Genomic DNA, 10520 nt, shown 5'->3' on the forward strand with positions numbered 1-10520 from the left:
AATAGAAAAGTTTCTGAAACGGTGCATTCAATAAAACACATTCAAAACAGAATAAAATAGAAATAACAGTTTTTTAAAGTGTAACTGTGCATTCAATAACAAAAACAAAATAGAATAAAAATCACTGTTCACAAAAAAGAATAAAAATTCACTGTTCACAATTCAATTGTCCATCCGTTGCTGCTGACCAGCTGATCTGAAAAGAAAAAGGAACAAAATGTTTAAAAACAAGAACAATGAGCACATGTCCACAAAAGCATGATAAACCACCCTACTACCAACCACGAAATTTCTGTGATTGCACCAAATTAGAGAGCAGAAGTATACCGTCTGTGTGGTGCAAATTTTAGAGTCTGCCCAAGGCATTCCTCCACTTCAGCTTCCGTATGGCCGGGAAATTTTTTGACACATGCAGCTAGAAGGCAAAATAAAGGAAAGTTACACATCAAAACCTAATCAGTCAAGCATGACATAAAAGTGATGTGATCAATATAAACACCTACCCTTTATAATCTTGCACAGAATGAGGTCATCAAAGGACATTTTGGCCCGTCTGCCCCGCAAGCTGTACTGGGCGAGTACCTCATTATTTGCCACTCGGCGTAGCATACGGTGAATGAATGGCTGCCCCTAAACCTGCTCCTCCGACAGTTTCAAGAAAATGTTGCTGTAAAAAAATAAAAATAATTATACAATGAAAATTACTGTAGCGAGCTTATACAATACACACATATTATAGACAGACAGACAGACAGGGCAAATTACCATCTTGTTCCTCTTGTCTGGTTGTTCCAGACTCCTATCCAACTCCAGCAGCTCCATCACCATGCTGCATGGTTTAGCCAACACCACATCTTCTTGCTGGAGTTGAGGCGTGTGTGTCGGGGTGTTGGTCTCCACCAATGACTCGATCTTGTCAAACCTAGCCTCGGTCCTGTCAAACTTCGCCTCGATCCTCCGCATCAAGCGACTCATGTGGGCCTCTGTGACTATGGGGACAAATGTGATGGAAGTTGTAATTTATAATGTACTTTCCTGAGTGAGTGAACTAGTTAAGTGTGTATAAAAGTACTTACTTCTCTCAAACATGGCTGCGATAGCCGAGACACTCTATCCGTTATGAAGCGTCCGGCTGCTGGCTGAAGTTTTCAAAAAGAAAATATTAGTTTTCCTGTTCATGATTTTGTATTCCAACATCTGTAAATGGGAACTTGAAAGCAACTGTACCTTGAACAGAGTCAAAAGAGGTTTCCAGTGACTCTTGGAGGTGCCTGGCTGACTGAATTGGGTGTAGTGCCTGGCTGCTGGCTGAAGTTTTCAAAAAGAAAATGTTAGTTTTCCTGTTCATGACTTTGTATTCCAACATCTGTAAATGGGAACTTGAAAGCAACTGTACCTTGAACAGGGTCAACAGGACTTGGGCTAGGGTGGTGAGGACTGGCTCCAGTCCCGGCTGGTGTTGACCCTGAAAAGATGGTGCATATGGATGTTAAGTCATTTATTGGGGGGGGGGGGGGGGGGGGGGTTTCTTATACATGGTATTTGCAAAAGAAGAACCTATGATAATACATTAGACATTTACAAATAAATTGAAAAACACTTACATTGTGGTGGTAGGGGCATTGGGTCCTGCCGACCTGAAAAGAGCACACAAACATCAGATCAGTCACATAATATGCACCGGTTATTCATCATGAATGTTAGCTCCAAGCTATGAATGATGATTTGGGAACTGTTAACTTACACACAGGGCTTCCAGGCACAGTCAGAGTCTTGGGTTGCTTCTTGGTTGCTGCTACCACTGGAGCAGAATCATCTGGAAGGAAAGACCATACAATGTGCAATGTAAATTTCTTGTAAATGACTTGAAAATGAACACTGAATTGAGTAACTAATGTTGTCATTAGTGAAGAGAGCTTACCATCATCAGAGGATTCGGAGACAAACCTCCTTGGGCGCTTACGCTGCCTTATTGCAAAAGCGTTCACATCATCCTCTGTCTCAACACTTGAGGACTCCATCAATTGCAAACACTTCTGTTCAGCTTTGGCGTATGAATCTATGGAAAATGACTTTTAGTCAGTAGCACAAAAAAAAAAAACCCAGTGCTGCCATAGAGAGAACAATTCAGTATATTCTATGTAGTGCATAGCAGCGATAGCTCACCTGTTTCGTACCAGGTTTTCTTAACGGGATGTTTGGCCCAAGTTGTATTTGGTGCTCGGCACTTCACAACATGCAATCGCACATTGTGTGTCGTCCAGTAGCAGACCATGCCATGCTAAAAATATATATAATTAAAAAATATATATAACAAGCATATATATATATATATATATATATATATATATATATATATATATATATATATATATATATATATATATTTGCTATCAAAAGTATATAGGCATATATGTAAGCATACATATTTGCTATGTATCGACAAAAAAAAGACTCGTACCTCAGAAGTGTGTCCAAGCCATGAAGATGGCACAACCTCAATAGCATTGTCTGTGAACTCAACAACAGTGAAGCTCATCTGTGAAAACAAAGGCATCATTAGCAAAATGGAGCAAAAGGTATTAGTTCCCTTGGCTGGCCTATGAAAACTCCTGTAGGTGTGAAACAGTCTATTTGGTTTTAAGAAAACATTACAAATAAACATGGCATTAAGATGGACATATTTTCCCAATCCATCCTTTTTACATGGCTAAAACACAGAATCTCCCATTAGCAAAACACATTTTGTATCATATTTTGCAAGTGTACACAGCAATTACCCTAAAAGGATTCCTCCAAAAAAAATCATTGTGATGGTTAAATTGCGTGTGTGGATGTCTCCTAAAAATCATGCAGGACTGTCATGAAAACATTAGTCTGTTTCTGTGGCTCCTCAATCATCAAGGCCTGTTTTGTGAGTTCACATTCTGGCACCAGCTTCATGACACACTCACTCCTTTTCACTCTGAAGCACCCAATGATTCTTGAATCACAAGGATCTGTGAACAGAGGATCCACCCTCTGAAAGACCTTGCACAAAACCATGTCATTCCTTTCTTCAATGGCCTCACAACATTTGGCACCTGCCAAAATGTATGCATTGTTTGGTCTTTGGGTTTTCTTTTTCGGTGCTGGAGCTGTGGGAGTCTGATCCTGGTCCATCTCCGAGAGCCTTTTAGCCACTTGAATTAGTGGTCTATTCCCTGATCGGACCAGACGTTTCAGCTTGCCCAAGTAGTTTTCAAACTGGAAGGCGCTGCATGCATCAAGGCATCCAAAGGTTTCTGCTTCATCTGTTAAATGGAGCATGCTGTGCACATTATACACCATGAAGTGTCTGCCATACAGCTCTGCAGTCTGTGACACAAAATACACCATCAGGTTTAGTCTGCATACTTGCCGGCTAGGTTGGGAGAAACCAAAATGTTCAGTGCCACACTGAAAGCCATGAAATGCCTGTACAGTGGCCTGGACAGAATGCCCTTGAGCACTACTTTTCCTGTATACAGGGCAAACTGGCGCAGCTCTGTAGCTTTCCAGCGGTCGACTTCTTCCAAGCTCCTGGGCTTTCTGGTAAAGCAACTTGGTATATATATTCTCTCAAACCACACAGTCTTCTGCTGACCTCCTGGAGCTGTGTAGTCGACAGTCTCACCTTCCTGCTTCCCCTCACCTATTCCACTAACAGTTTCCTCATGACACCTAAACAAGCTTGGTGCATGTAATCAATGGGAAACATTTTGATCATATCAATGGGAAGTTGCAGGAATGGGGACACTGTATAGCCCTCAGTTTCCTTGACAGCCATCTCTCTTCTGAACAGGTCATTGGTTCGCAGGGTGCTTTGGACATCAGGGTATGTTACACGGCCGTCTTCCCATGTCCCTTTCTGTGCACATTTGTCACATCCATAGTATCCTGTGCACAGTTTTGTTGCTTTGACCATTGCCTTGGCAGGCGCATCACATACAACACAGCGCATGACAACCATTTTCCTTTGAATTCCGTTTTCAAGCAGATCCTTCATTTCTGCAACTACATCGTTGAGAAACTCCAAATCATTAGGTTTAGCAGGACCAGATGTTAAGGTGACAGGAAAAACATGAGTTGGACTCAGATGGATGGCACACAAGACAGGCCACAGAGTGGTCTTGCTGTTTTTGAACAGTGGAACACCATCAATGTTCAGAGACAACTCCAGGGTGGTTATTTTTTTCAGAACCTCTTGTGGGTAGTGGTTTAGTTGTGCTTCAATAGCTCTCCTTAAACCAAAGTGAACATACTCCATTCCTGATACCGGAGTTGACCTGATGTCTCTTGGGGTTGAGAGAAGGGTTCTTGCTGTTGAAGGCAACTCTGTGTGTCCATTGGCTTTTAATCCTACAAGAAGGTCATCAAGTGCAGAGTGTGTAATCTGGTGTTTTAAGGCCCAGTGTTGTAAAAAGTCCTTTAGTGAGCTTTGTGGGTCGTTTTCCTCAATGTAAGAGTCACTGGTGTCACTGCTATCCTCCACATTCATGGGTGTGCTCCACAGCGCATCTGATGCAAACTCAGTACCAACACTACTGCTTGTTGGTACTGCCATGCACTCTGGCTCTTCTTCATTCTCCTCTGCCAGTAGTACAGATTGTTCTTGCAGTTGCTGCTGATGTTGACGAAGCCTGGCCGCTTCTTGCATAGCCTGCTCTACCCGTGAAGCGTCTAGTGCGTCCTTCTCCTCTTGCATTTCTGCTCTCAAAGCCTTTCGCACCGCTTCCACCTCTCGCCGCACCCTCTTCCATCTCTTTGTGTAGGCTTGTCTGGCCAATCGCTTTTCACTCATTGTGGGGAAATACAATGTGACTGCAATGACAAAACTAAATGACTAACACATTAACAGCACATTGGCACAGTACACAGTAATGCCACAAGTCAATTGATGATACTAAAAACACGTTCATCATTCAATGAATGACTTAACTTTATCAAAATCCAAAAACATTGCAGAGTGAAGCGTTGCTAAAAAAAAAGATACAACTGTTACAATGCTTTCCATGGACATTGCAACATGGAACTCAAAATTACATTAAAAGATATGTGCATAAGCCCATATCTTGCCATTCTGAAGCAGGCTGAGACATACCCCAAATTTGCCAAATAACTGAGACAGCAGCAAACATAACAAAATCAGTGAGGACCACTCTATTACATTGCAAAGCACTCAGAAAGGAGCTTCATGTTCAAAATACTGCACATATCCTTTAAAGGAGAATTCTGGCTGTTTTGCAAATAAAATTTTGAACTTTTGATTCCCCTGAAGTCAGTGCTGAGCACCGGTGAAGCATTTGATGAGCTCAGCGCTGACTTCTGGGGAATCCAGAAGGCAACAAAGGTATGTGCTGGCTTGAAAAGTTCAAAATTTATACACCTATGTGCTAGCTAATGCAGTAAATGTGCAATGTTTTCAAACATCAGGGTCCACACACCACGGGCAATCCCATGAAAACCATTTTGAAACAAGTTATGTGAATATACAAATGTTGAAAGGCTGCCCCGTAGCCACCGTTTCAATTGAAATCCGCGTAGCAGCTATATGCATAACTTTTTTTTTTTTTTTAGACGGGATGGATTTTTCTCACGGTTTGTGCTACTGCCAACTTTCCTTGACCACAAAAGTTTGAGACATATTTGCAAAACAGACGGAATTCTCCTTTAAGGTATAACCACAACCAGAACGAAATCACAAATTACCTTTTCGAAAGTAGAGTACTTGAACAGAACGTAGGCTTCAGTACTTCCAACAGAGATGTTTGTTTCCAAATCCAACTTCAACAATCCAAGTTCCGGGTAGTGACTTTACTACACGCACCTACGTCCTCTTATCCATCTGTCCAGCCAATGAGGAGCATTCGTTTTGCGTCACATGCCGTTGCGTCAGGCAACCTGACCAATCAACAACTTACAGTGGCTAGGTCTCGTTTCTTCCTGTAGACCCCATGGGAACAAAGAAAAAAAAAATAATGTATGGAAGTCAACGGAGAGATAACTTATTTTATAGTTCAGATTCCCTTATCCATTGGATTTAATACATGATGATTATTAACTTTTATGACAACCCTTCACACCAACAAAGTGTTGTTTTTCGACAGACAATAAAAGTTACGTTACGTTTTCTGTGCAACCTCTGAACTACAATGCTTGTCTCGTGCGATATTCTAAACTCTAAGCAATGTGGTTTGAGTGAGCTAGGCTAACAGAGTACTGCAGTAAACGTGTTGCTGATCTTTGCAGCCTACAAAAGTAGGCCCTCACTTGAGGTTTTATCCACCAACATATTTCGTCAAATAATATATGGGGAAATCCGTACTGCTGTTATGCCGCCGTTCTGAGGCACAAATACACAGACATTTTAACAGAGAACACCGTCACCTACACGACATGTATATCAATATGGGGAATGCGTAACCTCGGCGCTATGGCGTTAGCCATGCTAAGGTATGCTACATAGCACTATATCAAGAGCGTGCTAAATCACAACAAAGGTGAAAGAATTATGTACGAGTTCTTTGTCAGATGGGAGACTGGAAAAGACTTGTTTTAGAGATACCAACAACGGTTCACTTCGTATAACGTAGCCGGTGACTGGAGATAGAGATGGTTGCATGCATAGCAGCTAACTGCTAGGTGAATAGTGAAACATACATTGCATCATAGAACTCAAACAACCAGAATAAAATAACACATTACCTGATCGCACGTACTGTAAATCCAGATAACGTACACTGGCGCTGGTAGTTCTAAATCCAACAAGGAGACTCTGTGAAATTTTCAAATAGCTAAATAAAAGGGCTATCGTAACATCCATTAAGTCCGCCATTTTGTTATTTGCCTTAGAGCTGTTTGAAAGCACAGAGAATTCTGGGTAATGTGCATCGTATAGTTCTCAGAACAACAAAAAAACAACCAAACATAACGTTGTGTGGAGGTTATAGTGTAACCAAATGATAACGTTTCAGTTGGTTAGTTACCTCAACGTTTCGGGGACGTTTGGCTTCGTTAGGTTTCTGCATAACCATGAGGAAACGTTCTCTAAATGTTAGCTGCTGGTTACGTTCTAACAAACCTTTAGAGAACCATAGGCTAACGGTACATTAACGTTCTGTGTTACTAGGGTGGTTGGTAGTATCAGAAAAAAAAAAAAAACAGTTGTTTATTATTTTGGTTATGTTATTGGTAATCCTCGTGTAGAGGCATGGGACGTTTTTATCGTAGACTTTTGTTTATGGGATGTTTTTTGGTGACCCTCGTGGAAGAGCCATGGGAAGATTGGTTAAACCTCGTGTAAAAACACGGGAAGGCAGAAGTGTGACCAGAATGGCATGTGTGGGTGGGCAGTTAGCTCATCTGGGGGGGCAGAAAACAATACCTGAAAAATTGGTGGAAAACCACTACTACAATTACTAGGCCTAATAGTCCAATAATAATAATAATAATAATAATAATAATAATAATAATAATTCAATTCGGTAATCAAAATATGGTCACACTAGCATAAATCATGACTGTCAATTTTGTTAACAGTGTAGAATTTTTTTATGAAGTTTTTGTTTTGTTTTTTTGTTTGTTTTTTTTTGTAAAGAAAAAAAAACTAAACTAACTTTTTTTGAAAAGCCTGGCTATGCTGAATCGAAATTTAAATGTTGACATTGAAAATGTTGGGATGCACCATCTACTGGTCTTCATGAATAGCTGACCTTTGACCTGGACCATTATCTACAGTACAAGTCTGCGGTTACGCTTAGCAAATTCTGAAACAAATTCATTCATGTCTAGATTTTCTGTGATTTCCTTCTCATGTGCCAGAATGACTAAATTTTTCTTCCTTGAATGCAGCATTGTTCTGCGTAGTGGAGTGAGGATGCGGTTCAAGGTGGAGAAAGAGCTTTCGCATGCAGCTGAAGACACGCCAATGACAAGTGCTGTGACATATATTGAAAGCAATATGGGGAAGGCCTCTTTGTACTGCTGAATGCATTTGCATGCTTCAGAGAGGTTAGCATCAGTTGACAATTTATTGAGCAACATTGCTTTTGCCACAGAAATTTCATTTTGCAAGCTTATGCTGTTAAGCTCTGTGCCTGCAAGCACCTGAAGTGGTTTCAGGAGAGAGGGCTCAAGAAAGGACTTTGATTTTGGCAGGAGAAATGATGTGGACCTCATCAGTTCAACATTTCTCTGAGAGAATCTTGTCTCCATCTCTACAATAGCTCTGTCAAGAATGTTTAACATGGCCCTTTTAAAAGTTTGATTAGGAGCTATTTGGTCATCAGAATGCCCAAGTGTTGACAAGACAACGCTATCACCAAGCTGTGAATTAACTTTGCGTTTTCCTTTAGGTGGGGGCGAATTGGTAGGCCTACTTCCACCCTGAGAGAAATGCTCCTGCCAGAATGAGTCACTCCTCATCTCCTTCAGAGTAGCCAGTGAAGCTGTCACCACCTCCCCAGCAGTGCACATATCCACTGCTTGGGCCTGCAGAATGGCATGGTTTCAGTGCACCAAGGACCTGAAGGAGGAACTTTCCTGTGTTAAAGAAACACTGTCGTTTTAATTGGGTCGAAAGACCCAATGCCTCTGTGCTGATGTCAAAAGGAGCAGTGTCATCCTCTGCTACATCTGAGAGAAGCCCTCTGATTGTGTCCTCATTGGTGACAATGGACTTCGTGACCTCATAATGACTGGTCCACCGTATTTCCAGTAGTCGTTTCAGTGTAGGTGTGTTGTATGTGTGTGCAACATAATGTCTGTGACAAAATGTGTTTAAAGAATTTGACCAGTCAAAGAACTTCTTTGCCAGGGGTTCTGCTTCCATTGCGTGAACCACTGCCAAATGGAGCTGGTGGTTGTAGCAGTGCACGTATGGAATGTACTTCCCCACTTTGTTTTGCAACAAAGCTTGGACACCACCCCTTCCCCCAGACATAACAGACACACCATCATAGCACTGACACACTAAATTGTCTGGTCTGTAGCCCAGGTCAGTCAAATGCAGGGGTGTAGTGGGCGTGGTACGCGGGGGTACGCCGTCCACCCACTTCTCCCGAGGTGAGATTAAAAAACAAACAAACTGTCATTCAATGGCCTGAGTTTATACGCTCTACAGTAAGTGACACGTGCCTTTGTGCTCATCATCAATGCCCCCCCCCCCCAATCGAACGTTACGTAAAACGTAGCGACGCAAAGTAGAATGCATTCTAAACGCAGCCGAGATGTGTGTGTGTGCGTGTGTGATTTCCGGGCGTTCATGGTAGCAGCACCGAGAGGGCAACAGAACTGATAATTGCCTGCCTGGTCATCCTTACGCGGATAATTTCACCACATACTGTATTATATATATGATTTGAAATTCATAATCTTTGTGGCCTTCCTGTTTAGTGTTTTGTTGTACATCCAAAAATGTGAAATGACAATAAATTTAAAGAAATACTCAAGTCTTTAAGAAGCATGTCATGTATTTTGTATACGCAGGTGCCTCAATCGCACCAGACTGAATGCTTGATTTATTCGATTGGTGCCTCATCTCATTCTCATCTCATTATCTCTAGCCGCTTTATCCTTCTACAGGGTCGCAGGCAAGCTGGAGCCTATCCCAGCTGACTATGGGCGAAAGGCAGGGTACACCCTGGACAAGTCACCAGGTCATCACAGGGCTGACACATAGACAACCATTCACACCTACGGTCAATTTAGAGTCACCAGTTAACCTAACCTGCATGTCTTTGGACTGTGGGGGAAACAGGAGCACCCGGAGGAAACCCATGTGGACACAGGGAGAACATGCAAACTCCACACAGAAAGGCCCTCGCCGGCCCCGGGACTCGAACCCAGGACCTTCTTGCTGTGAGGCGACAACGCTAACCACTACACCACCGTGCCGCCTCGATTGGTGCCTTTTATAATAAATTTCAGCCCATTGCTGGTTTGTATGCGATGTGAGTGACGTGACTTTTTTTTGAACTTCTGGACACATGCTGTAGCTGTTGCCACGGCAGTAAGTAGGCTAGTAAAAATATCGAATTCCGAATGCAGCTCGGCTCAAATGAACATGAATCGAACATGAACAAAGGTGTTTGTGTATCATAATTTCCAATATTTTGGCTTCACGCCTGATAGTCCATGTTAAACCTATGCAAGGTTTATGTTGAGTTCCAGCAGCAGAGTGGTGCTGTCTACGACGATGCATTCGGAAGAAGGCGAATTTGTTCCTCTTTAGCCATTTCGGCATATTTATTGGAGACAAAATAAACCGCGGCTTTTCGCCATAACAGTTGGGCTGTACTGACAAACACGAATGAAAATTGCACACATAAAAATGTCTGAAAAAAGTGTCTTCTTGTGCCCTCTTGTGTTGTTAAAAGAACGTAACATTTATACAAATCATTCATACCAAACAAAGGCTACGCTTCTGACATGATATCAAATCGATGACGTCACGAATCGCGTACCCCCACTACACCACTGGTCAAATGTGAAAGAATGTG

The 10520-nt window shown here is 42.1% G+C and overlaps 1 protein-coding gene across 1 annotated transcript; it reads right to left on the minus strand.

Moving 5' to 3' along the window:
* Positions 1–212: 212 nt before the first annotated feature.
* LOC132882903 (uncharacterized) lies at positions 213–5784 on the minus strand. The gene is made up of 12 exons (XM_060916008.1): positions 5731–5784; positions 2462–2539; positions 2167–2281; positions 1922–2059; positions 1745–1816; positions 1599–1637; positions 1397–1465; positions 1228–1308; positions 1077–1139; positions 766–989; positions 504–667; positions 213–415 (listed from the first exon to the last, which is right to left on the minus strand). The coding sequence occupies exons 2-9, from the start codon at positions 2537–2539 to the stop codon at positions 1111–1113; spliced, it is 621 nt and encodes a 206-aa protein (XP_060771991.1). The 5' UTR covers positions 5731–5784; the 3' UTR covers positions 213–415; positions 504–667; positions 766–989; positions 1077–1110.
* Positions 5785–10520: the final 4736 nt, after the last annotated feature.

Source organism: Neoarius graeffei, chromosome 3, assembly GCF_027579695.1.
Source record: "Neoarius graeffei isolate fNeoGra1 chromosome 3, fNeoGra1.pri, whole genome shotgun sequence".
Lineage (NCBI taxonomy): Eukaryota > Metazoa > Chordata > Actinopteri > Siluriformes > Ariidae > Neoarius > Neoarius graeffei.

What these genes read in the sequence shown, in the direction of transcription:
- LOC132882903 (XM_060916008.1), bottom strand. Translation starts at nt 2,539, where the DNA reads ATGAGCTTCACTGTTGTTGAGTTCACAGACAATGCTATTGAGGTTGTG. An exon ending in GAAAACCTGGTACGAAACAG is followed by an intron (nt 2,060 to 2,166) that starts GTGAGCTATCGC and finishes CATTTTCCATAG; the next exon opens with ATTCATACGCCAAAGCTGAA. An exon ending in CTCTTTTGACTCTGTTCAAG is followed by an intron (nt 1,140 to 1,227) that starts GTACAGTTGCTT and finishes TGAAAACTTCAG; the next exon opens with CCAGCAGCCGGACGCTTCAT.